The 26949-nt window shown below is 42.1% G+C and overlaps 1 protein-coding gene across 3 annotated transcripts in view; it reads right to left on the bottom strand.

The window, feature by feature from the left end:
- CFAP36 (cilia and flagella associated protein 36) overlaps positions 1-26949 on the bottom strand; it is a 107202-nt gene that overhangs the window by 68259 nt on the left and 11994 nt on the right. For 2 of the 3 annotated variants that reach the window (XM_073339335.1, XM_073339332.2), the window contains exons 2-5: positions 18773-18837; positions 14598-14699; positions 10699-10831; positions 7155-7242 (exon numbers count right to left, since the gene is read on the bottom strand). In XM_073339335.1, coding sequence (XP_073195436.1) covers positions 7155-7242; positions 10699-10831; positions 14598-14699; positions 18773-18837 — 388 coding nt within the window. The remainder of the gene's footprint in view (positions 1-7154; positions 7243-10698; positions 10832-14597; positions 14700-18772; positions 18838-26949) is intronic. The other variant, XM_073339334.2, reaches the window with a different exon arrangement.

The raw sequence follows: 26949 nt of genomic DNA, 5'->3' as shown, positions 1-26949 counted from the left end.
GAGTTTCACCTCGTCTCATCTTGCTTTGGCAATCATCCTAGGGAACAGTGGGAAAGCGTGAAGGAGAATTTGGTTCCACTGTAGAAGTCAGAGGTCTGGTGAAGATCCAAGGGTCATGCTTCCTCTGGAACAGAAGTTCAGTCACTTGGAATTGTACTAGGTAGTGAACAGGACAATCAGCAGATTGTCCCATTAGCAAAATACTAAGTCAACGATGGATTTCAGTAGTGACCACCTGTGACTGGTGATGGACTGTCTGTTTAGGAAGCCAGCCAGGCCATTGCTGTTTCCTGGAATGTGTAGGGCCACTGGAGTTACGCTGCCCCCTAAAATGATCGCTTCTTTGCACAGGGCAGAAGAGCATGCTCCTCTTTGCTTGTTTATTTGGTGGATAGTGGATATATTGTCTGTCAGTATCTGCACAAAGGTTTGCAGGACCAGGATTAATATCATGCATGCCAGTTTGATGAACTCTAATTTGTTTATATATAGTTTCCTATCTTTCAAGTGAAGGTCCCTTGAATTTGCAGGTGGTTCAAGTGGTTCATCTGTGACAAATGTTCTCAATGGTGACAGGGTCATGAATGAATGACAATTCAGTATGAGTGTCAATTTCACTGAGTAGCTGCTGTGGATCAGAGAGCAAATTTCCTGTTGCAAACACTATCTTGCTGTGTTTCCAAAATGAAAAATGTCAAAACCCCTGGTTCATAAGAAATTTTTACAAAATTTGGTTTTAGTCCTATTTAGACTGAAATCAAATTTCAAAATGTCAAAATTTCCTGTAAAGCAGAAATTCTGAATTTCAACCAGCTCTAGCAACAAAGCCCCTTCTGTTTGTAAAAGGCTTTCATGAGAAGGGCTCCTGAAAAGGGATAGGGAAGAGAGGCAAGTAGGGAGTGAGGAAGTCAACTGAATGGTGCAGCAGTGAGTAATTTTCAAGTGAGGCAGTTTTCAAGTATAAGCTGTGGAGTGGTCTTGGTATGGCTCTTGACCATTTAATCAAACCTGCTGTCCCTGGAAGGGAGGCTGGTGCAAGATGGAGGAGGAAAACAACAGGCAATTCCACAAGTATCAGTGTTGCTTTCTAGGTGAATACTTGGGCTGGCGACTGTGACAGAACAATAGCATTCTCTGCCTCGGGGGTAGAAAGGTTCATGATACGGTCCCAGAGTGTAAATGCCCAGGGGTCTGAGAGCTGCCTTGGAATCTCTGAGGGAATGTCACACTTCATCTGTTCTTGTACTAAATAGATCCATACCTTCAATGGGTAAGTCCCCAGTTATGGCTTGGACTTCTCTTGGTATCCCAGACACCTAAAGCCAGAAGGCACAGCGCATGGTGAGTGCCGTGGCCATCAAATGAATGACTGTATCAGATTCAAGTACTGCCCCTGGTAGCGCAGTTCTAGCTACCATTTGGTCCTCTTTGATTATGTTGTTCAGGTCCTCCCTGCCATCTTGTGGGAGTCAAGACAGGAAGGGGATCACCCTCTCCCACATCAGGAAGTTGTATTTCGTGAACAGTACATGATAGATCATGATGTGAAACTGGTGGGATGTGCTGAGCAGTAGGCCTTTAGGCTGAAAATGTCCAGCTTCTTGGGGTCCTTGTCTTTGGGAGTTTCTTTGTTTGATCTGCTTTTCTCCTGAATGATGGAGACAATGAGCAAACCTGGTGTTGAATGTGTGTAGAATCACTCAAAGCCTTTGGGTGGACCCTGTTACTGTTTTTTCACCTGCTCTGAAGTCAAGGGAAGCAAGGCCAGGGTGTGCCACCCACACTTTGCTGTATTTTGGGTTCTCTCATTGATGAGGAGAGCAATTCTTGAAGGCACTAAGGATGTCAAACAACTTGAATCACCTTTGTTTCAAAGTCCCTTGTATCCACTATCCTCGATGATACCTTCTGAAATGCCCTGAAGTCACTGATGGTCAGTGTTGGGGCCACAGTGACTGCTTCATCTCAGGACAAGGAAGATCTCTTCAGTGGGGAGGACAGTTGGAGTGTGTCTCTTGCTAGTTCTTCCACCCTTGGATATCCCTCCAGTTCTAGTGAGGGTACTCTTGCCAGAGATGCCAATAGTGGTGAAGATCTCCTCTTTGCCAAGACATTAGAAGAGATCCCATTCCAAAATCTGAGAGGACAGACCCCAGTACAGCCAGCACAACTTTGGTGGTGGGTTATATTGGTACTGGCCTGACCAAGGAGGGCCCATTGGTTGCCGGTTCTGCACTGAAACTCGGTACTACATACCTTCAGGGTACCTTTGCTGGTATTTTCAATCTTGACTTTCAGGCACTGGTACCCTACTCAAGTAAGGGAAGAAGGAATGGCCCCTTCATGAGGAGGAGAGGTAACTATCTAGGGATGGTACTGCCAATGCATGTGGTTCCAGCTCTGATGGTAGCGGTTCCAGGGCTGATGTGTGTGTTGTGTTCAGTACTGAGAAGAGCAGCAAGGGGGGCTGGTCAAAGACATATCTTGGGACCAGGAATGGTTCTGGCTCTGGGGCCAGTGCCAGAGATCTCAATGTGGAAGTCGATACCAGTGGGCCTACCACCCATGTGCTTAGTCACTGCCAATCTCCTGGCACTGTATTTCATTGATGCTTATTATTTTGAGGGCTTCTTTCCTGGTCTAGAGTCCTCTCTGAGGGACAGATATTTTATCTGCTCAGAGCTGCATTTGAATTTGACAGGGGGGAACCTTTTCACTGCAGAGGGTGAAGCTGGGTTTCTTTATCTTGGAGTTGGTGCTGAAACAGTCCAAGCCGACACAGTCCACACCAAGGCCACAGTCCACACACAAAAGGTGGGGGAGTAGCACTGTATGTAAGGGAGCAGTATGACTGCTCAGAGCTCCGGTACGAAACTGCAGAAAAACCTGAGTGTCTCTGGATTAAGTTTAGAAGTGTGTGCAACAAGAGTGATGTAGTGGTGGGAGTCTGCTATAGACCACCGGACCAGGGGGATGAGGTGGATGAGGCTTTCTTCCGGCAGCTCACGGAAGCTACTAGATCGCATGCCCTGATTCTCATGGGTGACTTTAATTTTCCTGATATCTGCTGGGAGAGCAATACAGCGGTGCATAGACAATCCAGGAAGTTTTTGGAAAGCGTAGGGGACAATTTCCTGGCGCAAGTGCTAGAGGAGCCAACTAGGGGGGGTGCTTTTCTTGACCTGCTGCTCACAAACCGGGTAGAATTAGTGGGGGAAGCAAAAGTGGATGGGAATCTGGGAGGCAGTGACCATGAGTTGGTTGAGTTCAGGATCCTGACGCAGGGAACAAAGGTAAGCAGCAGGATACGGACCTTGGACTTCAGGAAAGCAGACTTCGACACCCTCAGGGAACGGATGGCCAGGATCCCCTGGGGGACTAACTTGAAGGGGAAAGGAGTCCAGGAGAGCTGGCTGTATTTCAAGGAATCCCTGTTGAGGTTACAGGGACAAACCATCCCGATGAGTCGAAAGAATAGTAAATATGGCAGGCGACCAACTTGGCTTAATGGTGAAATCCTAGAGGATCTTAAACATAAAAAAGAAGCTTACAAGAAGTGGAAGGTTGGACATATGACCAGGGAAGAGTATAAAAATATTGCTCGGGCATGTAGGAATGTTATCAGGAGGGCCAAATCGCACCTGGAGCTGCAGCTAGCCAGAGATGTCAAGAGTAACAAGAAGGGTTTCTTCAGGTATGTTGGCAACAAGAAGAAAGCCAAGGAATGTGTGGGCCCCTTACTGAATGAGGGAGGCAACCTAGTGACAGAGGATGTGGAAAAAGCTAATGTACTCAATGCTTTTTTTGCCTCTGTTTTCACTAACAAGGTCAGCTCTCAGACTGCTGCGCTGGGCATCACAAAATGCGGAAGAGATGGCCAGCCCTCTGTGGAGATAGAGGCGGTTAGGGACTATTTAGAAAAGCTGGACATGCACAAGTCCATGGGGCCGGACGAGTTGCATCCGAGAGTGCTGAAGGAATTGGCGGCTGTGATTGCAGAGCCACTGGCCATTATCTTTGAAAACTCGTGGCGAACCGGGGAAGTCCCGGATGACTGGAAAAAGGCTAATGTAGTGCCAATCTTTAAAAAAGGGAAGAAGGAAGATCCTGGGAACTACAGGCCAGTCAGCCTCACCTCAGTTCCTGGAAAAATCATGGAGCAGGTCCTCAAAGAATCAATCCTGAAGCACTTGCATGAGAGGAAAGTGATCAGGAACAGCCAGCATGGATTCACCAAGGGAAGGTCATGCCTGACTAATCTAATCACCTTTTATGATGAGATTACTGGTTCTGTGGATGAAGGGAAAGCAGTGGATGTATTGTTTCTTGACTTTAGCAAAGCTTTTGACACGGTCTCCCATAGTATTCTTGTCACCAAGTTAAGGAAGTATGGGCTGGATGAATGCACTATAAGGTGGGTAGAAAGCTGGCTAGATTGTCGGGCTCAACGGGTAGTGATCAATGCCTCCATGTCTAGTTGGCAGCCGGTATCAAGTGGAGTGCCCCAAGGGTCGGTCCTGGGGCCGGTTTTATTCAATATCTTCATAAATGATCTGGAGGATGGTGTGGATTGCACTCTCAGCAAATTTGCAGATGATACTAAACTGGGAGGAGTGGTAGATACGCTGGAGGGGAGGGATAGGATACAGAAGGACCTAGACCAATTGGAAGATTGGGCCAAAAGGAATCTGATGAGGTTCAATAAGGATAAGTGCAGGGTCCTGCACTTAGGACGGAAGAACCCAATGCACAGCTACAGACTAGGGACCGAATGGCTAGGCAGCAGTTCTGCGGAAAAGGACCTAGGGGTGACAGTGGACGAGAAGCTGGATATGAGTCAGCAGTGTGCCCTTGTTGCCAAGAAGGCCAATGGCATTTTGGGATGTATAAGTAGGGGCATAGCGAGCAGATCGAGGGACGTGATCGTTCCCCTCTATTCGACATTGGTGAGGCCTCATCTGGAGTACTGTGTCCAGTTTTGGGCCCCACACTTCAAGAAGGATGTGGATAAACTGGAGAGAGTCCAGCGAAGGGCAACAAAAATGATTAGGGGACTGGAACACATGAGTTATGAGGAGAGGCTGAGGGAGCTGGGATTGTTTAGCCTGCAGAAGAGAAGAATGAGGGGGGATTTGATAGCTGCTTTCAACTACCTGAAAGGGGGTTCCAAAGAGGATGGCTCTAGACTGTTCTCAATGGTAGCAGATGACAGAATGAGGAGTAATGGTCTCAAGTTGCAGTGGGGGAGGTTTAGATTGGATATTAGGAAAAACTTTTTCACTAAGAGGGTGGTGAAACACTGGAATGCGTTACCTAGGGAGGTGGTAGAATCTCCTTCCTTAGAGGTTTTTAAGGTCAGGCTTGACAAAGCCCTGGCTGGGATGATTTAACTGGGAATTGGTCCTGCTTTGAGCAGGGGGTTGGACTAGATGACCTTCTGGGGTCCCTTCCAACCCTGATATTCTATGATTCTATGATTCTATGATTCTATGTGGTCAGTTTGGGGAGTGCCAATGCTGATGGTTTGGGCACCTTTTTATTTTCCCTTCCTTGCTAGAACCATGGATGTGGTGCTGTCAAGGTTCCTTCCCCACTCTGAACTCTAGGGTACAGATGTGGGGATCCGCATGAAAGACCCCCTAAGCTTATTTTTACCAGCTTAGGTTAAAACTTCCCCAACGTACAAACTATTTTACCTTTTGTCCCTGGACTTTATTGCTGCCACCACCAAGCGTCTAACAAATATAACAGGGAAAGAGCCCACTTGGAAACTTCTTTCCCCCTAAAATCCCCCCAAGCCCTACATCCCCTTTCCTTGGGAAGGCTTGATAAAAATCCTCACTAATTTGCATAGGTGAACACAGACCCAAACCCTTGGATCTTAAGAACAATGAAAAAAAACAATCAGGTTCTTAAAAGAAGAATTTTAATTAAAGAAAAAGTAAAAGAATCACCTCTGTAAAATCAGGATGGTAAATACCTTACAGGGTAATCAGATTCAAAACACAGAGAATCCCTCTAGGCAAAACCTTAAGTTACAAAAAGACACAAAAACAGGAATATACATTCCATTCAGCATAACTTATTTTATCAGCCATTTAAACTAAACAGAATCTAATGTATATCTAACTAGATTGCTTACTGACTTTTTACAGGAGTTCTGACCTGCATTCCTGCTCTGGTCCGGCAAAAGCAACACAGACAGTGTCCCCCCCCCCCCCTGAGCTTTGAAAGTATCTTGTCTCCTCATTGGTCATTTCGGTCAGGTGCCAGCGAGATTGTCTTAGTTTCTTAACCCTTTACAGGTGAAAGAGGTTTTCCTCTGGCCAGGAGGGATTTAAAGGTGTTTACCCTTCCCTTTATACTTATGACAGGTGCCCAGTAGCCAGGGTACTCACCAAAGACAATCTCCTTGGTTCCTGTATGAAGGATGTCTCCACTCCTGGATCTAAAGCTACCTTCATGAATTGCTCCAAGAGGTACAGTTTGAAATTCACATCTCAAGATTTCAGGGTATAGGATGAAAAGGAGCAGCAGTCACACTTGTTGGGGATGTGTGCTTCCCCAAGACAGAACAGACATCTGCTGTGTTCATTGATGATGGGTATAACCTAATAGCAGGAAGAACAAGGCTTAAATTCAGTGGACTTTGATTCCACCTTAGCCAGTGGCGGGCGCAAAGCATCTCACCCAGCTGTATGGAGGGGGAAATCTCTCTTCTGTCTTGCCTAACTGCTTTCTTCTTTCTTTTTTGGAATGGAAACACACAACAAAAAATCAAATGAAGAAACTAATAAAACAAAGGGAAGAAGAGTTTCTTCACTGGAGAAGAGTTCTGAAATTCAGAAGCAGGTCAGATACAATCCAGGTTGTCTCTCACTGCCAGAGGTGGTAAACAGGAAATAAGGGAGGATTGGGGACACTTTGCCCTGTATGCCTATTTATGAGAGCACAAGGAGGCATGCTGGACATGGTTGTACAAAAGATTCCAAGCTTGCACACATGTACACTTATAGTAGGATCCACACTGACACATGTTGAAGAAGAATATTTATGCCACCTAGAAAATGAAGGAAACACCCAAGTAAAATGCAGCAGAATATCCATGTATATCTACTTCCATCAATATTAAGTAGGAGACCACTTCTTGTTACCTAAGAACCTCTCTGAGTATTTTCATTTCTTGTTGTTCAATTTCAGTGAACACATCAGAACCATCTGTCAAACAGTCAGGTAGCACACCTATAAAAAAAAACACAGCAAAAATGCATGTATTGCTCTAAATAAAATGGATTCTTACTCCACTTTGCATGCATTCTTCAACCAGAGAGAGAACAGTAGGGGGATATCACTTAACTGTAATTCTGCATCTCAGAAGATATGTTTCCAAAAAGATTCTAAACTTTTGGGTATTAACTTCCCAGTATGAGATTGGCAGAACTCTCAAAGCTCTAAAGGACTGGTCCCCAAGGACAGATGTAGCTGGTAGAGGATGAGCCAGGCTCTCCATTATTCTGTGCCATTTCCCACAGGCTATAAATACTGCTGCCTCAACAACCATTCCAACCAGTTCCGAAGCTCCCAAGTGACAAGCCTATCCAAGTGAAAAATTTTCTCACAGACTAAGAACTATTACAGTAGAAAAAAAAAACAGCACAAAAAGACCAAACCCCAAACTCTGAAGGAAGAAGATTGGTGGATGAATGGGAATCATATCAGAAAGATCTTGAGAGAAGCACAATTACAGGTACAGTAACTCCTTGCTTAACGTTGTAGTTATGTTCCTGAAAAATGCTACTTTAAGCGAAACAATGTTAAGCGAATCCAATTTCCCCATAAGAATTAATGTAAATAGGGGGAGGAGGGTAGGTTCCAGGGAATTTTTTTTTACCACACAAAAGACTACACACACACACACACACACACACACAGTATAAGTTTTAAACAAACAATTTAATAATGTACACAGCAATGATGATTGTGAAGCTTGGTTGAGGTGGTGGAGTCAGGGTGAAAGAGGGTGGGATATTTCCCAGGGAATACCTTGCTGCTAAATGATGAACTAGCACACGGCTGAGCCCTCATGGGTTAACACATTGTTGTTAATGTAGCCTCACACTCTACAAGGCAGCATGAATGGAGGGAGGAGACACAGCATGGCAGAGAGAGACAGACACACATGGTGTGTGTGTGAGAGAGAGACAGAGAAGTGAAGACGAGATAAATCAGTCGCCAAGCCCTCTCCCATCAACTCCAGTACTCCACTGGAGCGCGAGGCACATGCGGACTTGACAGGGGAACGTCAGCAGTCGACCTACCACAGTGAAGACACTGTGGCAAGTAGATCTAAGTATGTCGACTTCAGCTACATTATTCACTGGGGGGGGAATAGATCTAAGTTATTCACGTAGCTGAAGTTGCATAATTTAGATCGATCTCCCCCCCAGTGTAGACCAGACTTGTGTGTGAGTGAGAGAGACAGAGACACACACCGTGTGAGAGAAAGAGACAGACACGCATTGCCCCTTTAAGTACACTGACTTTTTAAGTAGATCAGCAAGTTGAGACAGCAGCTGCTGCCAGCAAGCTCCCTCCTTCCTGAGCCGTTGTGTCCCCCCCTGCTCTGTGGAGATGAGGTACAGGAGCGGAGGGCGGGGGGGGGGAGGGGGACAACCTGACATTAGCACCCATCTTTCCCTCCACCTCCCCGCACAGCAAGCAGGAGGCTCCCAGGAGCAGCTCCCAGGCAGAGGGCAGAAGCAGCACATGGCAGTTGGGGGAGGGACAGCTGAACTGCCCAGCTAGCCTGCTGGGTGGCTGCCGCACAGGGAACTTAGGGGAGATGATGGCTCTTTCTGCAAGCAGTGGACAAAGTAGGTGGCTGCCAAACAATGTTATCAAGGAGCATTAAACGATCATGTTCTCTAATTGATCAGCAACATAACAACAAAACAACGTTAACCGGGATGACATTAAGTGAGGAGTTACTGTAAGTAATTTTCCCTCATCTAAAAGGTACTCAGATATTATGTTGATGAGTGGAATAAAACAGCCCATGAGGAAATTAGTAACTCTGTATTCAGTACATAGTTTGAATGATGTGCAGTAAATATGGCATGGGGCCACACAATGAATAATGATAAAAATAAATGTTTAATAGCTACCTATTCAGTGAGCTCCTTCCACCCTGTGCACTGAGTGAGGAAAGGGTCCAGTGGAAAAAACAGCTTGTGATCACATAAAGACTATCATAATGCATACCCAGAAGGAGGCCAAATTAAGGTTGTGCAGACCTTAATTCTGGCATTTCCTAGCTTTTAAGTGCTTGACTTTGCAACCTTAATGTTGTTTTAATGGAATTTCTTGTATATTTTATATATGTGCATGTTCTTGTATATTATATATGTGTTTGAGTCTGTTATTATTCAAAAAGAAAATTGTAGGTATTTTTCCTTCTTTGTGGCCCCAATTCTGGGTTTCACCATGGCCCCTTTATGCTGGTTTTTAAAAGGAAACAGCTTACAGAAACAATGTGTCCAAACTGAGCATGTGTCCAGCCTACCCATTGGCTTGGGCACTCAGCTTCTAGTCCCTGGCTCTGACCCTTAGCTCTGCTCTTGACTACACCCCTGGGTGTCCCGTGGTCCTCATCCTTGACTCCACTCTAACCTCCAGGCTTGGCTACCCCCTTGGCAATTGGGTCTAATGGTCGGAGCCCACATCCCAGTCATGTCCATTAGATTATTACTTGTAACAACTATATACTTCATTTACACACACACACACTTTTGTTGTACAGACCAAAAAGGAAGAGGAAAATTGCAAAACCTCTAGATTTAGCAAGTTTCAAGCTTACTGTATGAAATACAAGAGTCGAAATCTCCAGACAATAGCATGCTGAAATTACTGCACATATATATGTATGCAGTCATTACAAGTCATAGATATGAATAGAGTGACTAAGTAATAACTCTCATATTTAACTCCTACAGTTTGAGATGCAGCACCTGAAAATGAGAGAGTAGTAATGGAAGTACACATCAAACTTACTGTACAGCCATTATATTCAAAACTGCTATACAGAATGAGGTAAATATTCCCCCATACTGAGGGCCTAGGACACCAATAAATTGGTATGGTTCCTCTGGGTAGAGAGTGGGGCTGGTGAGAAGATTTGAGTGTGCACACCCTACGCAGTGTAGAATACAGCTCCTTGTCCAGCTATACGTAGAGGTTTGGGGCAATGGTAAGGTTAGGTGTCAAACGGATCAGTTGCTATGAACATCCATTAGTCCTTGTCCTCCACTGAGCTGAGAAGCCAGCAACTTGAGAGCTGCTGCACTTTGGATCACAACTACATAGTGCCGAACTATAGTTATTTTTGTAATACCACCATTTAAATCATACAATCCTTAAACTGAAATTTGAATCCAAGTTTCATGGAAATAATCTAATAGGCTTTCAGATAAAGTTTTAGATACATTTTAAAAGGAATACAATTAGTTGTGGCTGACAGAACCAGTTGTAGACTCAGGGTGAAATCCTGGCCCCACTGAAATCAATGGAAGTTTTGCCATTGAATTCACTTGGGCCAGGATGTGACCTTAAGTATTTATGGATGGGTAGACCATAGAGTTATCCACAAAACAGCTGAAAAGATGCACTGAGAACTGAAATTTCTCATTTATTATTTCTTACCATTTCTTTCTTGAATGATTCTAATGGCTTGCAACTGCATTTCAATGTTTTTCTGTACCATCATTTCTTTAAATAATCTAAAATCTTCTGCTGCCAACACTGGTTGCAAAATGGCCTTTGGGGGGGAAAAAATCTGTAAATTAATTAAAAATCTTATAGAAATCAAAAACTGATAATTTCAGAATAGCTCAAACACGAAAAGCTCTGTATTATCACAGCAAGACAACATTTATATGTTGTGTCTACTTAGAATTTTTTTTATGCCCTGAAATAAACAGCTATTGCTGACACAATGCCAAGAACGCTGGAAACAATAGGCAACTATCCAAGGATGCATAAGCATGGAAAACAAAGAGCTTATTCTTTTTAAAATCCATCACTGCCATATCTGATTTTCTGTTTTTTAAATGCAGTTTATAAACTACGATATAGTAAAATTACTGTTGGTGGAATTCTGCAGCAAAAAATTAAAAATTCTGCAGCAAAAAATTAAAAATTCTATGCACAATATTTTAAAATTCTGCATATTTTATTTTTTAAAATAACATAATATAATCACACCAGTTTCAATTATTTTTGGTCATTTATTCCAAAACACCTGTCAGCAAGAATGTTTGTAACAATACAGACAACAAAAAAAAAGATTCAGGAAATGTTTTTTGACAAATAGATTTCTTATTAGGCTTATTAATACAGAACTCTGAGTAATAATTCATTTAAACTACAATACAGAACCGTATTTCCCGCACCCCTCAGAAGTAGTGCAAAGGCTTGGGAGAGTCAGGGGTAACAGAGGAGCTGAGGGAGAGGGAAGTAAATTGCTGGGAAGGAGCCTGGGTGTGAACTTGGAGGGTTGTTAGGCATGGGTGGGAAAAGTATGAAACAGGTTTTTTTGGGGCGCGGGGAGGGATTGTTAGGGAGCTTCCCCCATGCAGACCCTGGCTGACTCCTAGCCTCTCAAATTCAATCAGGCACATCTGCCCCGTCCCCATGTGTGTCTGTGCCCTCACCCAGCCACTCCCCTGTCCCTATGTAGCTCTGCACCCTCTCCCCCATCACCATATGTCTCTGTGCCCTCACCCAGCCGATCCCCTGTCCCTATGTCTCCCTGTATCCTTTCCCCCATCCCCATGTGTCTCTATGCCCTCAACCAGCCAACCCCTGTCCCTGTGTAGCTCTGCAACCACTCCCGCCATGTGTCTCCGCACCTCTCTCCCCCGGTGGCCCTATGCCTCCACTCCCATTCAGCCCCTGCCCCGGTCTGTCCTCCCCCACTAGCCCTTATGAGCCCCTGTCTGACCCCCCCACCCAGCACCCCACACTGTCTGTCTCCCCATAACCCCTGTCTCCTGACCTGGCCCGACAGGCGCTGTGAAGGCGGCAGGCTTTCTCTTCGTCAGTTGGCTGTGAGCTGACAGCTTTGTTCTCTTGCCACAATGCCCTCTGGTGGGCAAAAGGCAGAACTGCAGCAACATTTTGGCAGAAACTTTTTTTGTGCAGAAAATTAGAAATCTGTGGCGCTCATTAATTATGTGCATGTGCAGAAGTGCAGAATTCCCCCAGAAGTATAAAATATATATTAAATGACTTAATTCAACATTGAGGCCCCAGTACTTCAATGAATTCCATTGCAGGTGGACCTCTACACCAGCACAGAATCCCAGTGTAGACAATGGGACTCTGTATGAATGTCAAGGTAACCCATGTATAGTTCATTGCAATATCAGAGCCTAATATATTTAATTATTTTTAATTGAACATTATTATATGTATTGTGAACCTAATGAGACTGTAATTCTGTCAAACGTATCAATATTTTAAATAGTTATATCCAACTCTTCTAGACATGACAAAAATATTTAAGGATGACAAAAGGAATAATAAAAATTAAAAGCTGGTTGGTCTAGTGGCCTATGATAGTGCTCTGCATTTTATGGGAATTGGATTCCATTCTCATGGTGAAATCCTGGCCACACTGAAGTCAACGACAAAACTCCCTGTAACTTTAGTGGGACCAAGATTTTATCTTCAGTATTTTTTTTCCCCCAAGCTCACAGGAGAGTGGTATGAAGGCAACACACGGAGCCCATATGCCCATTCCTTCTTGGCTGGTGACAGAGCTTTGAGTCATTAGCGCTGCTACTGAAAGGTAGGTAGGAGGATTGTAGAATCTCCTTCCTTAGAAGTTTTTAAGGTCAGGCTTGACAAAGCCCTGGCTGGGATGATTTAATTGGGGATTGGTCCTGCTTTGAGCTGGGGGTTGGACTAGATGACCTCCTGAGGTCCCTTCCAACCCTGATATTCTATGATTTTATGAATTCCATCGGAAACACAGACTACACTTGGCTGAGTGCCATGCCATGACTGTAATGGTGGAGAAGCACGTGATGCATGATGCAGTGGTGGTGTGACTTACTCTGTAGCAACTTTTGTGTGTGGTTAAAAGGTATATTGCAAGCACTGAAGGTGCTTGCAAAAGAACTAACACTTAAATTTCTCTAATGTAGACTAGACTCTAGATTCTGGAAAGGCCATAAATAATCACTAGCTTTCTTCTTCTTCCTTTTTTTTTCTTTTTTATAATAAAGGAAAATACCTGGAATATATCCCCTGCCCCCCTCTTTCTAACGACAGCCAACACATCATGGTATGATTGCTAAAAGGAATAAGATGTCTAACATTTGCTCCTCCACACTACAGTTTAACTTAAGTGCTACAATTTGGTGAGCTTTCACAGAATCTGATTTTGCAGCTCCGTAAAATAACCCTGAAGGACTACGCTGTGTCCAAGGTAATTAGCAACCAACAAGAGTGATTGCTAATCTTTCTCCAAATGAAAAATCCTGTGGGCAGAAACTGGCCAGCTATCCATTCCAAAACTTTTCTAAAACCTGGATGTTTTTATATTTATATTGAAGCTTCAGTGATTACAAGAATTGTGGCTCACGTCAATCTTCCTTTGTAGCTTATTTTGTAAACAAATTTAAGAAAACTGATTGATTAGGATCACACTGTCCTTGTTCGTTTCCCTTTCATAGAATCATAGAATATTAGGGTTTGAAGAGACCTCAAGAGGTCACCTAGTCCAAACCCCTGCTCAAAGCAGGACCAATCTGAAGTACTGAAAAGTACTTCAGCTTTTTCCACATCATCTGTCACTAGGTGGCCTCCCCCATTCAGAAAGGGTCCCACACTTTCCCTGACCTTTTTCTTGTTGCTAACATACCTGTAGAAACCCTTCTTGTTACCCTTCACATCTCTTGCTAGCTGCAACTCCAGTTGTGTTTTGGTCTTCCTGATTACACCCCTGCATGCTTGAGCAATATCTTTATACTCCTCCTTGGTCATCTGTCCAAGTTTCCACTTCTTGTAAGCTTCCTTTTTGTGTTTAAACTCAACGAAGATTTCTCTGTTAAGCCAAGCTGGTCACCTGCCATATTTGCTATTCTTTCTGCACATTGGGATGGTTTGTTCCTGAACCTTCAATAAGGCTTCTTTAAAATACAGCCAGCTTTCCTGGACTCCTTTCATAGTTAACTTTAATTCACTTGTATTGTGTAGTTAATACAACTTAAAATTTAATTTAAAAAAATACAAAAACACAGGAAACAAATTTTGATAAAAAGTTTTTCATGCCACATACAAATATATGACCTTCAAGTGACACCATTGATCTAAATAAAAACTGTAGAAGTAGTTTGCTAGCCACAATTCATACCTGAAATGCAGATAGGTAAATTTATTATCCAATTTTAGAAAATTAAAAAAATTTGTGCAAAAAAGGACTTCAAAATTTCATACCTGTAATGCTATATTACTGGAAATAGAAAATTTACAGATTATCAATTAAAATACAGCCATTACTGTGGACTATAACAGCATAACAAAGGAAAATATACCTGTGACGTATGTGACTTTGCAAGAGGAGATGAACACGCTTCTTTAAAGTTCTCTTCATTAATTCCAACTTCCTTAAGATAACCTTCTAGCAGTTTTTCAACCTACAAAAAATTATGAGTCTTACCTTCTACTAATTTTTACACCAACACACAGATATATAAGTCACCAAACTTTTAAACTCACCTGTCAAACCATACTAATACTAGACAAACTAGAGAACTGGGCCAAAAGAAATCTGATGAGGTTCAAGAAGGACAAGTGCAGAGTCCTGCACTTAGGACGGAAGAATCCCATGCACCGCTACAGACTAGGGACCGAATGGCTAGGCAGCAGTTCTGCAGAAAAGACCTAGGGGTTACAGTGGACGAGAAGCTGGATATGAGTCAACGGTGTGCCCTTGTTCCCAAGAAGGCCAATGGCATTTTGGGATGTATAAATAGGGGCGTTGCCAGCAGATGGAGGGACATGATCGTTCCCCTCTATTCGACATTGGTGAGACCTCATCTGGAGTACTGTGTCCAGTTTTGGGCCCCACACTACAAGAAGGATGTGGAAAAACTGAAAAACGTCCAGCAGAGGGCAACAAAAATTATTAGGGGGCTGGAGCACATAATTTATGAGGAGAGGCTGAAGGAACTGGGATTGTTTAGTCTGCGGAAGAGAAGAATGAGGGGGGATTTGATAGCTGCTTTCAACTACCTGAAAGGGGGTTCCAAAGAGGATGGATCTAGACTGTTCTAGTGGTAGCAGATGACAGAACAAGGAGTAATGGTCTCAAGTTGCAGTGGGGGAGGTTTACGTTGGATATTAGAAAAAACTTTTTCACTGGGAGGGTGGTGAAACACTGGAATGGGTTACCTAGGGAGGTGGTGGAATCTCCTTCCTTAGAAGTTTTTAAGGTCAGGCTTGACAAAGCCCTGTCTGTGATGATTTAGTTGGGGATTCGTCCTGCTTTGAGCAGGGGGTTGGACTAGATGACCTTCTGAGGTCCCTTCCAACCCTGATATTCTATGATTCTAATTGTCATTACGTTATTTTACTGTTGTGATTTTTATTTTTTTACAGTATCTTGATTCATTTGAAAGTCATTGCAATATTATTAAGAAAATTAGTTATAGTGAAAATCTCAGAAACGTGCTGGTATGTAGGACCCTCCAGAAATCCACAGTAGTTTTCAATGCTCATATTAGTGAGTTAATTAGAAGACTTTACCAGAGCTGTTGAACAAAATAGAAGGCATACATCACAGATTCCAGCCATGATTCTGATTGTTATCTTGACTAAATAGTGGATACCAAACTCTCAAGTCGATGAATGCAAGGAGTATTTTAGCTAGAGACTAAGTCAGTGTAATTGAAGAAAATGTGGTAACACATTAAAAAAGATACAGTTTTGTATCAAAGTTTCTTGATAAGAACAATATTTGAATCTAAAATGTGATACAGAACAAGGATATGGAGAAGTATAAATGAAATAGAATCACAGAATCATAGAACATCAGGGTTGGAAGGGACCTCAGGAGGTCATCTAGTCCAACCCCCTGCTCATAAATAGATTAGTTTTTAAGGTTTGTACTTACATATAAAGACCTAAGTGGCCTGGGATCAACTTACTTTTGACACTGCCTCATTTGCAATTAGTGGAAGCACTGACGCTAGCCTTTCACCCGCATATAATAAGACGAGGATTTAGCTCAGTGTTCTGCATAAGGGCTCATGACTTGAGAAAGCCCCCTACCCCTTGTCCAAAATAGTATAGGCTAAAGAACTTTCAAGGCATGTTGTAGGGCCCATTTGTTTTAGCTCACCTCTGAAGAGACATAGAGGGATTAAGGTACAGACCAGTGCATGGGCATGTTAGTATTTGACTGTGTTGTTGATTGGTAAAAGGGGAGGATTGACTGTATTGCATTAGGGTTTTCTAATTTTAAACAACTGACAGGACATTCAGGGTCTGTGTATGGACAATTTTTATTTATTTTAAATTGGAAGAAAAAATAAATATATAAATGTCCAAACAAATTACAAGACAATAATTTAAATGTATGCCTAAAACTAATATATTTTATGTTTATTCATTATGCTTTGTTTGGATTCTGGAGAAACTTCAAAGTCTGGGACTTAAGGAATACAATCTGAATTGATACCATTTGAATACACAGTTACATCATGATTTCTATGTATGTGTGTTTGGGGCATGCCCCACAATGGCTAAATTCAAGAAAAAGATCTTGGATAAAATTAAATGGACCTTAAAAATGGACATCAACATGACACTACCACACTGTGTAGTTGAAGAAGAATAACCTGAACAGGGTTCAAGAAGGCAGTAAAATATAGGCCAACTTCTAATACACTGCCAAATCCTGGTCCCTATTTCAAGACTGAAACAATGGGCTTTGAGCATGGAATTTCTGCTGAGGTGGGAAGAATGGAATACACTCCCAGGCCATAAAGTATGACAAGTTTATGCCGTGCCTGTGTGCCAGGGTATGGGCAATATGGGAATATGCAGAGATGAGTATTTTGGAGAGATACTTGTTCTCTGCTTTAAGAAATTGTTTGAATATTTTTCAAATATTCAAAAATAAAAATAAATTTTAAAATTCAAATTTTGCATGTGGTTAGTTATCAGGGAAGAATCATCACTTTACTAAGATTGGAGAAAAGAGAGCCAGTAAAACAAAACTACAAACAACTGAAACTTGCACACATTCTGATGTAAATTTCCTTTGTCTAATGAATAGACTTTTGCACCACTGTAACTGCCAGGAGTAACAGTCTTGCAAGTGCACAACTGAGTAAGGAAAACACTGTTTTCTTAATTATTTAAATGTCCAATTCCTTACATGCAATCACAACCTCAATAGCTATATGTGATGTTTGAGAGAGGCATTGTGTGTCTTTCTTACTATGACTGAAAGTGCTAGATCTCTTTAAATATCTAGATACATTTATAGAACATGTGGGGAAGGAACCTCTGGTTATGTTACCTTTTATGCCATTGATAAAAGTAGATGTCACAAATAGATCCTGCAAAGTCAATTTAGATTATTACGAAAATGGCTTATGTCCAGCTAAACAGGAGGAATTTCAGAATCCCAATGCATGGTGTACAGAGTAGAGTATTACATCTATTAGGCACTGAGAAACTTTTTTGGAGAGAGCCTATATGGATGAGATGGACTCTACCATAACCAAAGTGAAACAAGATGGTTGGAAATTATATAACTCACCCTCACCTGAAATGCTGTGTTCAGTTCTAGTCACCCTAGCTCAAAAAATAAGGAAGTCAGAGACAGGCTCTGAAAATAATGAGTTATGCAAAGACTTCCAAAACCAAAAAGATTGAAAAGTCTGGTATTTTTTAGTTTACACAAATAAGATGATTCATGAGAGGTAAACAAAATAATAAAGTTTTAAAAGGGTAAATCAGCTCTTCCTACTTCTCCTCTCATAATACAAGAACAAGGAAATATTCAATTAAGTTGAAAGGCAACAAATTTAAAATTAATAAAGAAAATACATACTTCATAATGCATAATTAACTTGTAGAACTCACTGTCACAAGATATCACTAAGGCCAAAAATTTGGTAGGATTCAGAAAAGAATTCTTTATTTACAGAAATAGTGAAGACATACACAGTTACATTAAGTAGAATAAAACTGTTTTTAGACAGTATATGAACCTTCACACTTCAGGGTATAAGTCAACTACTAAGGCTTAGGTTTAGGAAGAAATTTCACCTATGAGTTAGTGGACAAAAATGGAATAACCATGAGGTTCTCACATATTCCCCTGACACATCTGGTACTGGCCACTGTCAGAGACAAGAGACTGGACTAAATGAACTGCTGCTGATCCAATATGCCCATACCTATGCTCCAGATTCCTACACCCTAGCCAGCCCTCTCTCCCCTTTAATCTGCCACTGTGGTTTTTTGAATGTGCAATCATTAGATTTTGTAAATGGTTACTTCCAGTTTTTGTAAAAATTACAAGTGTATGGTTGGTTGCTAGAAGGGGAACAGACTCCTCCCTGGGGCTTGGAAGTTTTGTCAGCATGGTGCGGAATAGTCGGTTGGATTTGGAATACTTCACCTAAAATATTTATTTTTCAATTACAGTACAAATTTCTTATAAGATTAAGTGCAATTGGTGAATAATACTCACCAGAGCTTTGTACTCCTGATGAATCTCTGTATAGGACAACTTGCTTTCTTCTTCATCATCAAAAACTGAAATTAAAAAACAAACAAACTTGACTTTTCTTAAAAATGTATATGTCAATAGTACAAAGAGTATTTCAAATATTGAAATATTAAAGTTAGTGACCTTCAATTAAATGAAGCCCTAATTTAAAAGTAAGATCTACCTATTACAAAAGGTAATATATATTTAACCTCAAGTCACATACGCAGCCATGGCCCCAAGCCATCCAGGGATAGAATGATATACAGGAATATCATAGGTTTCAGAGTAGCAGCCGTGTTAGTCTGTATTCGCAAAAAGAAAAGGAGGACTTGTGGCACCTTAGAGACTAACCAATTTATTAGAGCATAAGCTTTCGTGAGCTACAGCTCACTTCCTCAGATGCATATCGTGGAAACTGCAGCAGGCTTTATATTAGAGCATAAGCTTTCGTGAGCTACAGCTCACTTCCTCAGATGCATGCTGCAGTTTCCACGATATGCATCTGAGGAAGTGAGCTGTAGCTCACGAAAGCTTATGCTCTAATAAATTGGTTAGTCTCTAAGGAATATCATAGTTTTCCAACTGCTAGAAAAATATGTTATGACAGTGGTAAACTGCAGAAAAACCGACAAATTATAAATATTTATTGTATTCAGATACATAACAGTTGGGAAGAGTGAGTTCAATATGCCCAATTTCCAATTTTCAAGAAAACATATGGCATGATTTGCAATACAACTCACATACTGCTTGCTCTAAGACTTTATACAATCATAGAATGATAGAATATCAGGGTTGGAAGGGACCTCTGGAGGCCATCTAGTCCAAGCCCCTGCTCAAAGCAGGACCAATCACCAACTAAATCATCCCAGACAGGGCTTTGTCAAGCCTAACCTTAAAAACCTCTATGGAAGGAGATTCCACCGCCTCCCTAGGTAACCCATTCCAGTGCTTCACCACCCTCCTAGTGAAAAAGTTTTTCCTAATAGCCAACCTAAACCTCCCCCACTGCAACTTGAGACCATTACTCCTTATTCTATCATCTGCTACCACTGAGAACAGTCTAGATCCATCCTCTTTGGAACCCCCTTTCAGGTAGTTGAAAGCAGCTATCAAATCCCCCCTCATTCTTCTCTTCTGCAGACTAAATAATCCCAGTTCCCTCAGCCTCTCCTCAGAAGTCATGTGCTCCAGTCCCCTAATCATTTTTGTTGCCCTCTGCTGGATGCTTTCCAATTTTTCCAAATCCTTCTTGTAGTGTGGACCCATTCTGGACCTGCTCCATGATTTTTCCAGGGACTGATAGAAACCTAGTGCCTTGGATTTGTGGTAACCAGGAGAGGCTTTACATGAATGTCATGTTTGAGAATAGGTGTAGATGTGTTTTGATGAAGCCCAGTTTGAGCCAGTCTTGAATTTAACAAGTTGCGTTGTAGAAAAACCCTTCTCACATAATGCATGTTCTGAAATTTCATCCATCAATACCTCCAAATCTAAGATGAAAATTTATTTTGAAGACTCTGCATTGATAACACTGAATGAGGTATCCTTTTTATCAAACTTAACAATGATTCACTGCTCTTGCACCATGAAGCTATATCTGTGTTGTCATCACACATTCGCACCAATGCTTTTGAACCTTGTCTGAAGGGCTCTGGATCTTATCTGACAAAATGACATCCCCTACCTAATGGAGCATTAACCTGAATATGAAACACTACGGAACAATGTGACTGTCTATACTATTATGTTCACCACTTTTCCAAGACTCTGACAAATTTTGTACAAAGTATACTGTACGAGATTTCATTAGAAAAGTCAATCTGTTAAATAATGTCCAGGTAAAATATGTGTGGCAATACTGTATGTAAAGTTACAAGATTCTACTGTATAACATTGTTATAACATGCCCAAAGTAGAGAAAAGTAGGCCCAAACCAGTTTTTCAGAGACAAAGACAGGCAGACACCTCAGCTAGGTGTTAAAGGGCTATCACCTGCTTAAGCAGCCATTCTCCAGCAACAAGACAGTGTAAACAAGAAATTTACATTTCATCACAGGGCAGTTCAAATCTCATGTCCACAACAGACTGTGTGTCCATGACTCAGCAAAGGATGTTTCTAGCACAATAAATTGAATTATAAAGAGGGGACTTCATTCCTCCTCCCATCCGTCTGCTCATGACATCAATGAATACCTGAAGGACACTGAACTAAGGGGGTGGGTCCTAGGCTGAAAGGAGACCCAGCCTGTAAAATTTACTGCAGCATATGATGAGGAAAACCTTCACTTTGAATTCTGTCAGTTTGTTAAGTTAGCCACTAGATTGCGTTTTAATCTTTTGTAACCAATCCTGATTTATGCATCATCTTGTGATCACTTAAAAATAATCTTATGTAGTTAATAAACTTATTTTATTGTTTTATCTTAACCCTTGTGTTTGGAGTAAAGTGTGTGTGAAACTCCACTTGGGATAACAAGGCTGGTGCATTATCATTTTCCTTTGATGAAATGATGGACTTTCTATGAACCTGTTCTGTTCAAAAGGGTACTGAGCTAAGTTCCCCCTAAGCTGCGCACCTGGGTGGCTGCCCAGCATGCTATCAAATGCCGCACACTTCAGGCACAGCAGTTCAGGTGTCCCCCCCACACTGCCATGCTGCTCCTGCCCTCTGCCTTGGAGCTGCTCCCGGAAGCCTCCTGCTTGCAGCACAGAGCAGGGAGCGAGGGGGCACTGATGTCAGGGTGTCCTCCTCCCCCTGCCCCTATACAGAGCAGGGGGAGGGGACACGACAGGGCCTAGGATGGAGGGAGCTTGCTGGCAGCTGCTGCTGTGTCTGAATGCGCTGATCTACTTAAAAGGGCAGCATATTTAAAGTGAGGTCAGCATACTTAAAGGGGCAACGCGCGTCTCTGTCTCACACACACACACACACACACACTCGTCTTTCACACTCACCTCCCAACACATACTTGTATTATTTTTGTTGTATTATTGTTGTTGTTGTTGTTACTTCTTGATACTTCTCTGAAAGAGTGTTATTTTAGCTTTTGCCTGGTCTATGCATTTCATAATTTTTATTTCTCTCTTACACTTAAATTTAATTCTTTGAGAAGTGAGTTCTAAAATGTCTAACCTGTCCTAACTGCATATTGCATCTAGGTATATTGCATCTAGGTTTTCGGTTTCTACTGATGGTGCACATAACAAAATTCATTCCACACATGGATGAAAAAAAATAGAGGGAACACTGATACTGAGCAATACAAGACACACATTTCTAAGGGACAAGGCTGGGATTAGGAATTTGCAGGCGTCACCCTGTATGTAATTCATGAGTGGCTAGCCAAAGCATTCACATAACATAGCTGGGAGTGATTTTAAATGTTGAAGGCTGTGTGAACAGGCCATGAGTGGATGTTCTGACAGCAAAGCAGCGTAAAAGGCATCCCAGGCTAGAGTAGTAAAGGGACATAGTTGTTCAAAAGTCCAGATTGTACCTTGGAGAATGTGAAAGATAACAGAAGGGTGAAACTATTAGGTTCAAATTCTTCGAAACAGAAATAGTCCTCGTTTGCACAGTACAACTTATCAACCCACATGGGAATAATACACTGCCTCAACTACTACTTGCTACTTGAAGCAGCCATGCATCAAAGTGACTTACTTTGAGCTGTAAAGAGTTTATGGCTTAATTCCATGAGATAACTCTGTATCTACACTGGAAAAAACATGACACGAGTCACTACCTTACTTCAAAGATTCTATGCATCAAGGGGGCTGCTCTGCAAATTTGCTCCGCACTGAAGAAACAGAGAAACAATTCAATGCCTAACCATCAAACTTCAAGCAGCCAGTGTTAATATCATCAGTGATTAGGTATCAAAGATAATGGGTCAGTACATTGGAGGATTGGGCCAAAAGAAATCTGATGAGGTTCAACAAGGACAAGTGCAAAGTCCTGCACTTAGGACGGAAGAAGCCCATGCACCACTACAGGCTGGGGACCGACTGGCTAAGCGGCAGTTCTGCAGAAAAGGACAGTGGGTGAGAAGCTGGATATGAGTCAGCAGTGTGTCCTTGTTACCAAGAAGGCTAACGGCATATTGGGCTGTATTAGTAGGAGCATTGGCATCAAATCGAGGGAAGTGATTATTCCTCTCTATTCGGCACTAGTGAGGCCACATCTGGAGTACTGCATCCAGTTTTGGGACCCCCACTACAGAAAGGATGTGGACAAACTGGAGAGAGTCCAGTGGAAGGCAACAAAAACGTTCAGGGAGCTGGGGCACATGACTTATGAAGAGAGGCTGAGGGAACTGGGATTGTTTAGTCTGCAGAAGAGAAGAGTAAGGGGGCATTTGATAGCAGACTTCAACTACCTGAAGTGGGGTTCCAAAGAGGATGGAGCTCGGCTGTTCTCAGTGGTGGCAGATGACAGAACAAGGAGCAATGGTCTCAAGTTGCAGTGGGGGAGGTCTAGATTGGATATTAGGAAACACTATTTCACTAAGAGAGTGGTGAAGCACTGCAATGGGTTACCTAAGGAGGTGGTGGAATCTCCATCCTTAGAGGTTTTTAAGGCCTGGGTTGACAAAGCCCTGGCTGGGATGATTAAGTTGAGGTTGGTCCTGCTTTGAGCAGGGGGTTGGACTAGATGGCCTCCTGAGGTCTCTGCCAACCCTAATCTTCTATGATTCTAGTATACTCAACAATATCAGCTTTGACTGAGCAGAGGCCTGGTTGAACAGCGTTCCAAACGCAGAGCTTCCATTTTGGGGTGCAGTTCACCAGTCTCAAGCCCTGAAGAATTAAAGCTACTTGCGCCAAGGTGATGAAGTGTATTGATGCTTTAACAAGGAGACTGGAGCTCATTGGTGCTTCAGACTGATGATGCAGTTTTGTATCAGTACCTCTTACCTTAAACTCTATGATCACAGTGTTTCCTACACTTCAAAGATGGTTCTATGTCAACATGTAGATTTCAGATTTGAAGACAGTATTGTGCCAATGTCTTAAATTTCAATTTTCAGAGTAACAGCCATGTTAGTCTGTATTCGCAAAAAGAAAAGGAGTACTTGTGGCACCTTAGAGACTAATCAATTTATTTGAGCATAAGCTTTCGTGAGCCACAGCTCACTTCATCGGATGCATACTGAGGAAAGTGTAGAAGATCGTTTATACACACAAAGAATGAAAAAATACCTCCCCCCACCCCATTGTCCTGCTGGCAATAGCTTATCTAAAGTGATCACTCTCCTTACAATGTGTATGATAATCAAGGTGGGCCATTTCCAGCACAAATCCAGGGTTTAACAAGAACGTCTGCGGGGAGGAGGGGAGTTAGGAAAAAACAAGGGGAAATAGGTTACCTTGCATAATGACTTAGCCACTCCCAGTCTCTATTCAAGCCTAAGTTAATTGTATCCAATTTGCAAATGAATTCCAATTCAACAGTTTCTCGCTGGAGTCTGGATTTGAAGTTTTTTTGTTGAAGAATTGCAACTTCCATGTCTGTAATCGCGTGACCAGAGAGATTGAAGTGTTCTCCGACTGGTTTATGAATAATTCTTGACATCTGATTTGTGTCCATTTATTCTTTTACGTAGCGACTGTCCAATTTGACCAATGTACATGGCAGAGGGGCATTGCTGGCACATGACGGCATATATCACATTGGTGGATGTGCAGGTGAACGAGCCTCTGATAGCGTGGCTGATGTTATTAGGCCCTGTGATGGTGTCCCAGCAGGAGAGTGGGGAGGGGGAAGTATTTTTTCATGCTTTGTGTGTATAAAATATCTTCTACACTTTCCAGAGTATGCATCCGATGAAGTGAGCTATGGCTCACGAAAGCTTATGCTCAAATAAATTGGTTAGTCTCTAAGGTGCCACAAGTACTCCTTAAATTTCAATTACTTCCTGAGTAAAATCCTCATTTAACAGGCAAAGATGCAAAAGCATACTTTACATGTTAGATCAGAAATCCACTTCAAGGTCTCTGAAGCAATCCAGGCTGACATACAGTTTGGATTTACAACAGTCTCATTTGGAGCTTTCAGGAGACACCACTCACCTTAACTTCCATGGTTTCAATGTGTCCTGTGTGAAAAGGCTACTCTATGTTCACAAGAATACTTCAGATTTAGAGGACTGTTCTACACAGAAAAGTTGAACCTCAGTGCTTCCCTGCATCAAAGTCTCCCTACCAGTTAGAGATACAAGACTGCACTTCAGATGTTGGATCAGGCATTCCACTTCAGGGAAGTTGCCTTTCAAGCAATCAAGGCTAAAAACAGTTTGTACTTAAAAGAGTCTCATTTTGAGGCCTCAGAAGATGTGAAGCACTCCACTCTCTCCAGACTCCAGCTTGGGGAAATGCCTTCAGGACAAGAGATGCCCCAATGCAACTCTAAAGCACTCTTCACCTTCAAATATCATTTCAAATTTAATCTAAAAGAGAAAGCAAGAGACAAAAATAAATATGAACTGTCTCCAGGAGCCAAGAGAAGGAGCTGAAGCTAGAAATCAATATCGTCAAATGTCCCTTAAAGGCTATGGATGCACTTAACAGTGAAGGAATATCAACACTCAACGGAAATAAGGTCAACAACCCTGTGATGGGGTGTACATATTCCACACTAGACCAAGTTGGGAAGATGATAACTACCTGCAAAGGGAGCCAGGAAGAGGGCTTGTCCCACCCTAGAGAACTTATGTAGCCTACCAACTGCAGAAAGAAGGTTCCCATCTTGGCTCATGAGGGCAGGTATTTAACCAGGAAAGGGAATAACTGTGTGGGGTGGGCGGGGTCTTAGCTTCTCAGAGAGAAGTATCCTGTTTCTGGGGAAACTTACCAGAGCCAGGCAGCTCTCAGGCTTTTCTCTGAATAGATGGCCTGAAGATCCTGAAATGAGGACTGATTTATTCATGCCAGAGATGGTGTCTTGCCATATTTTCTGGTGCAGATAGCTGTTTGTGCTCCTCCCAATACCAGGAAGAAACAGAGCCAGGAGACTTCCCAGACAAAGATGAGCTTGAGGACCTGGAGAACCTGGGAGACAAATTGCTTTATCCCTGCTAGAAGATGGAACTCTTCACTAGGGACTCTCAGATCAGATGGATTATTTTCCTTTTATTTTGATAATTCAGAATAAAATCATAGAAGTAAGCAAGCATTTCAAGAAAACTGAACAGAACCCCAGAAGAAAGTACCTCTTGGGAACTACAACCTCAGTCAAGGTGACATTACTCTGTTGCACCCTGGACAATAAGATGGAAATATGTGCCCAGCAACAGAGGGACTACCATAATGAGTCTTACACTTATTTATAATAGTTGCAGGTTTACAATAGTTCACACAGACTTTCTGAAATAAAACAGGATCTATATTATTCAGCAACACTGGGTAATGGGGCTTAGGGATATAGCCTTGGGACATTCCTTGCTTGTACTTGAAGCCAGTAAATCCCTCAAGAGTTAATGAAAGAGTTGCTCCCTGCTCCTGTTCTTAGAAGGGAAGAAAGGCTGCTAAACAACAATGTAAGATTTAAATACTGAATTGTGAAGTTATAGAAACTACTAAGAGCTGTTAATAATTAAACTAATACTAAGACTTCTTACAATACTCCCCCCTCCACCCCTCTGGAGTCTATCATACTTCTGACAAGCTAAGATCTGTTCAGAAAAATCCTGGAGTTAAAAGGCAGATTTCATCAAGACTATGGTTGCTTCACTAAATTACAGAATTAAAAAGTCAGATGAACCTGACATTTCATTAGTATTGTACAGCTATAAATAAAGGAGAGTTGCCTAGAAGTACTTCTGAAAGCTTTAGAAATCTCAGACAAGCCTGTAATACATATCGATGCACACAACATACATAAGTGACAAATTATACTTCTAATGGATCTGTGACTACCCCACCATCACTCTGTCCACTAATTAACCTCTGCTGTAATTACAATCAACTTTCCAAACAGCTAGAAAAATGTTATCTCCTCCCACCCTCTCTTCCCAATTTATACTGGCCTGTGTCCCAAGGCAAACCATAGCCTCTTTGGACAAGTGAATGGCTTAAAGTCTTTGTCTACCACACAGAATTAAAAATGAGTGCACATCGCTGTCAGATGCTAATATATCAGACGTTATGAGAGA

Source organism: Lepidochelys kempii, chromosome 3 (assembly GCF_965140285.1).
Source record: "Lepidochelys kempii isolate rLepKem1 chromosome 3, rLepKem1.hap1, whole genome shotgun sequence".
NCBI lineage: Eukaryota > Metazoa > Chordata > Testudines > Cheloniidae > Lepidochelys > Lepidochelys kempii.
Note: the sequence above shows the minus strand (reverse complement) of the source record. Positions and strands in the feature narration are given on the sequence as shown.